Genomic DNA, 5,602 nt, shown 5'->3' with positions numbered 1-5,602 from the left:
AACTAAATGAAACAGAAAAAAAACTTTGTTGTTTAGTGAGAAACAGATACATTTTGGTTTCCATCTGGCCTGTGTTGACTTTGTGTTGCAAGCTTGAGTAAAAATTCAGTGGAAAATAAGTACATTTATATGTACATATATCAAGAAAAGAGTACAAGCATTTTTTATTAAAGTCAAAGCAGCTAGAACTGACCGGAGAGGAAATCTCTCAAATAAAAAGGTATAACTATTTTCAAGAAGTTTCACTGACCTGAAGCACACACAGAGCTCATCCGATAGGAATTGCAAAGAGGGTGCAGAACAGACCCGCTTTCTGTTAGCGAGCACTTTCTGCAGAATTAATGATGCAGGGTCTATATGCTTGGGGAAAAGTGACTACCGCAGCTACTCACAGCGGTCAGGCAGGTAAAACTTTGGGAACACTGAACAGTACAGTAGAGGGATTGTGCACTGTGTGTTGGTGGTGCCATTGACTCCAGCCTGTCTGTAAAGTATATACAGCAAGTCTGTTCTGTGTGTGTGCATGTAGGTACTTGTGTGTGCATACATACATAAATACATACGTTTGTAAGTGTGCATGGAGTATAGCGGTTTCCTTTGTCACCTCCAAGCTGCATTTTTATTTTTCCCTTTTTGATCTAACATGACATATCTTTATGTGATAAAGCAGACCTTCTCTTCTCCATCTTTTATGGAGCTAGGACTAGGTACAGTTCAGAGTAGCATGGGGCACCGGAGCGAGCTTTATATGAAAGGCCAGGATGACTTAAGCTGTGTCAATATGAACTTCCAGGTTGATTCAGATAAACTATTCCCAGCATTGTATGTCGGCAATTTAGATAGTACTGTCAAATTATCCATTGACAGAGTAAGGCATTTCCCATTGTATGAGTTTTTCTTCTTCTGTTTTGTTTTATGTAGAGGAAAGGTATGTATATGTGTAGATATGCTTTTATATTACTGTATGTGGCACTACCAAATTTCTCATGTTCTCTTTATTTAGGCATCAGGATGTTGTGAGTATAGTCCGTAGAGTACACAAAGGGAATGCCAGTTGGCCTTTTCTATTACTTTATTTCTGTTTCTGTGCGTTGTTTCTATACATCTACAGCCAAATGAAAAACACTGCCACCTTTTTGCATACTTTTATTAGATCTATTTACACCTTTCTTCCTCTTCCACCTACACAGTGCACTGTGTGAAGCTTTTTCTAGTATGGGCTATACATCCTATGAAGCTTTGACAGTACGTTCTTGGTTTCGATGCATTTTGCAAATGTTCATAGATCAACCGACTGGTATGCTGACCAAGACAGATGCTGAGCGAACAGTTGGTAAGCATTCACATTTCCCTAATGTTTGCAGTAATGATTCTATATTGCAAAACTGGCAAACATTTTCAGCTAATTACAAAATGTATTTTTGTTTGTATCCCTTTACTTTTACCTAATTACAAAATGTGTTTCTTTACACTGCTTGTGCGATTTATTGATAGTTTGCCTCTTCTGCATGTGACAAATTTATCACAAACAAGGATAAAAGAGCTTGTTTCCTTGGAAGCAAAGAACAAAAACTTGCTCCCAAGGAGACAAGCTATTTTTCCCCCATGGAGAAACTGCTCTGAAAAAAAAGTGAAAATATGAAGTAAATAGTCAGAAATCATGCTGTGAATGCCCTAAAAGAAAAAAAAATAAAAAAAGAAAAAGAAAGGAAAAATAGGAAAAAAAAAAAAACTCTAGTTGCAAGTAATTCTTCCCTTTTCTGTATTGGTTATTTTGCTTTCTTAGAGCAATACTTCGTCACTTCTATAAAACACTGCAGTCCTAATTATTTGTAGAACACATCTTCTAGCAGCTATTTTTCATACACATTTTGTAGATTTTGAAGAAAACCATCAGTAAAATGAAAGACTTCTTTATCCATACTTAATAGTCTTCATTCTCATATATCTGTATTAGAAACATAACTAGTTTAAACGCATTCTTTGTCTAGAGAGATGCAGTCAGTTGCAGAATCCTTGTATTTTAGACATTTTAAAATCACGTTTCATTTTATTATTTTGGGACTAAAGTAAATAAAAAGTATAACTATATAGTATATTTACAGTTGTGGTCTCTTGTAACAAACAGGAAAAGCCTATATGGAACAGCTGACTGAAATGACAAGACTGATTTTTAAACTCCCAGAAGTAGAAAACATTCTTTCAAAGGCTCATGTTGAAGAGTCAGTTTTCAAGCAAGACCCTAAAAATGCTCTTGTGCAATTCATTAAGGTACTGTACATCTCTGTGTTAGCTTCATAGGACAATCTTAGGGAAAAGGAATTAAGTGTTGCATTTTGTTTAGTGTATAAGAAGAAATGACTCACGCAAACATTGTAAGAGACTTAGCAAGTTTATTTATATTTGTTTCAATGTTTCTGTTTTCTCAGGCTCTTGGTAGAACTTACAGTGGCCTTCAGACACTCCCTGAGAAATCTGCCATGGTAACAAAGACTCTGGAGTATTTAGGTGACGTATTGAAGTATGTAAAACCTTATCTGAAGGTAAAAGGACCTCCAGAAGGTCTGCAGCTTACATATTGGATCATAGGTAATTATTTTGTAACCTCTTTTCTTTTAGGAAATAGGTTTAAGGAATCAGTAAAATGTGATTTTTAATGCTTTAAAAAATATTTTAAGAAGTAAGAGGGGAAAAAATTCCTCCCTACTGTCCATGTTAATGGTTTGAAAAAAGCAAAGTCCCCAACATGTTACAGTTAGATATCTAATTTTCTTCCACTGATTTTCTTTGGTTTATATCCTGATGCTCAACCTCCTTGTGCTTTTTATTTTTTTAAATTACCCCTGCAAATCAGTGTTTTCAAAAGTAAGATGTTTTCTTGTCTTTTACCACTGAAAACCACCCGTTCTACCTAAACAAAAACAGAAGCAGTGACAAGCCAGTGAAGCAATGTTATGACATGAATCATATTTACTGGAGCTGTGATAGTGGACAGGTCGGCTTAGGAACGTAACTTCCTTTTAGAACTGCTCCTCTTACATACACTCTGTGCTATGTTAAAGCTCAAATTCTACTATTAATGAATTAATGAAAGTGTAGAACCACTGGTAGGATGGAAAAATAAGAGTGAATGTGCCAGTCTGACCTGCTTGCCTTTAAAAACAGGGTAAACCTTATGTATCTTAAAGACAGAGGTAACCATTTGCACATACATGCAGTGCACATCGTGATTATAGGGAGTACAGTGAAAAGCATGACCAAGATGCAAAAGGTGCATCCAATGTAGTGGAGTTTGAATTTTGTAAAATACTTTACTTTCCTATTGCAAGACTTGCATATTTTGATATACAAGACCTATGTGAAATTGAATGTTTTTAGATATCCAGATGTTGGGTTGGAACCTTGTAAAGTAACTTTAGATTGCTATTTTCCTTTCTGTTCTTTGCAGTAGGAAATGATTAATCTTCAGTCACGCTGTTGTGTGCAAGAAATTGTCCTTTCTTTTTAGTTAAGAAAACATTAAAATAAAAGGATATTTAAGTGTATTTCACTTCTCCACATTCAGTGGGCTTGTTAAATTATAAGGACAAAGCAAGAAACTTAACAGATCTAAACACCTCCTGTCTGAGATCAGATTATGTCTTCTACTGTCCCATACATCACAGCAGCGATAATAGAAGGAGTAGTTTTAGCTGGAATGAGCATGTTTCTTTCAAAGCAGGAAGCTTAGACAACATTATTAGAAGTATTGTTAAGTGATCGTTCTCTTTCTCTATGATTGATCATTGTGTTTTCTTTCACTCCACAAGATTAATGTTGTTTTGTGTTGTTTTTAGAGATGGTAATGGATGACTTTTATAGATTAATAATATCTTGTAACAGCCTACTTTTGATCTTTCATTATTTTCAAAGTTTCAAACATATTTTCTTGGGATATTCCTGTATTTTCAACCCAGCAAACACTTTCCTGCTTCTAATTAAATATAAACTTAACAATATCTGTGGGAACTAGTACATAGAAATCTTGTTTTATTTAATCTGTATTTTGAGTATTAACACTCACCAGTATAGAGTTGTTTTCTCAATAAAAATTACACCTCACCTGCAATAAAGATGTTTCTCAAAGTCAGAGTATTTACACATCAACACCTTTTTACCACTTTTTTTTTACAACTCAAAAGCAAGATCTTAAAACTGGCTCAAAGCTGTGCAAGTGATGCACTAATGTGTTGAAAACAAGAAAGATGTTCTCTGAGGCAGTCATTTTGTGGACTGAAACCCCACTAAGATCTGGAGAGACCCTGCTAATTTAATGGAGTTGACTGCCCCTCATTCTTTTTAATCTGCCAAATTAGATGCATTAAATACAATTTGAAAGGTACTTAGTGTTTTCCTAACATTGAATCACTGTGTTAGTAGTTGCTGATGGGGGCATGGTGGTATTAGACAAATGTGAAGGGAAGGCAAAGGCAGCATCTCTCTGTAAAAGGGGATGAATGCACACAGTAAGGTAAATGTTTAAGTGTTTGTGTGCTGATTGCAATAGTGTTATGTATCAAGTTTAGTTAATTTTTCTGCAGGAATGTGAGAGACTGTCCTTTCTTTAGCGTTACAGTACTTTTCCTAAAGCAGCTTCACTTGCCTAAAAGCTTGTAATGTATGGAACCAATTCAGTACTTTCATTTTGCTGAACTGTAAATGAACTTTGAGTTGTCTTGACTGGGCTTTTTCTAAGGGGATACCATCATATAAGTACATGGGGGTGAGACGTTTCAGGTGCCGTTGCTACTTTTGGATTATCTAATTTAACACAATTGGCTCTTTAGGCTTTCTTTTTTCCTGACTGTAAATTGCTTTGGGATTTCTTGATTTTTTATTTTTTTTTTTTCAACAGGGTGTCTGGTAAAGTTCTGGGCACCGATACTGGCTACTTCCAAAGCACAGCAACTCCTGTTCCGCATCGTGGATTGCTTACTGCTGCCACACTCTGTGCTCCAGCAGGACAAAGAGCTGCCTGTGGCTTTGCTGTCTGCCATTCAGGAAAGCCTACCTCTTTATCTTCAGGTAAATATCTGAACTAACTCTGTTATCAGCAGACAAATATATCTTCAGGAAAAGATTCATATTGCAGAGGATGTTTTCTTTTTTCCTAATCAAAACAGGCGTTGGCTGAATTTAAAGAAGCAGCAAAAGGGTTTTTTTCTTCTTGTGGAAGTGGAAGAAAAAATGCCACCCCATTGGCTTTCCTCTCATTGCATGCAGCTATGCTGTGGTACGCTCCAGAGCTGCTGGTCTAATTGCTGTACGTAGAGAAGCTTTTAGCCAACCTGCTGTTTATACTGGTCTCTGATGTGAGAGATTTCTGAAACAGTAGATCCAATAATCGTAATATGTAGCAAGACACTTGTTGAGATGACAGAGCAAACAAATGTTTTAAATCATCCTTGACTTGGCTAACTGTAGATAATTAAAGATGAGCTACTCTTTTTTTCGTTGTTCCTAGGAACAAAAGACAATCCTCTGCGATGCAGGGCACTGTTTTATCTTAATAGTTTATGTTTTCCTGAATCAAATTCTGTCGCGACCCAGCACACAGAACCAC

General features: G+C 36.1%; 1 protein-coding gene across 1 annotated transcript; it reads left to right on the top strand.

The window, feature by feature from the left end:
- Nucleotides 1-1,209: 1,209 nt before the first annotated feature.
- On the top strand, nucleotides 1,210-5,064 carry MMS22L (MMS22-like, DNA repair protein; the record flags this gene model as incomplete). Its single annotated transcript, XM_010079326.1, has 4 exons — nucleotides 1,210-1,333; nucleotides 2,129-2,271; nucleotides 2,430-2,589; nucleotides 4,895-5,064. Coding segments are annotated over exons 1-4 (591 nt in total), but the record flags the coding sequence as incomplete, so codon positions are not given.
- Nucleotides 5,065-5,602: the final 538 nt, after the last annotated feature.

This window comes from Pterocles gutturalis, unplaced genomic scaffold (assembly GCF_000699245.1).
Source record: "Pterocles gutturalis isolate BGI_N339 unplaced genomic scaffold, ASM69924v1 Scaffold52883, whole genome shotgun sequence".
NCBI classification, from domain to species: Eukaryota; Metazoa; Chordata; class Aves; order Pterocliformes; family Pteroclidae; genus Pterocles; species Pterocles gutturalis.
Note: the sequence above shows the minus strand (reverse complement) of the source record. Positions and strands in the feature narration are given on the sequence as shown.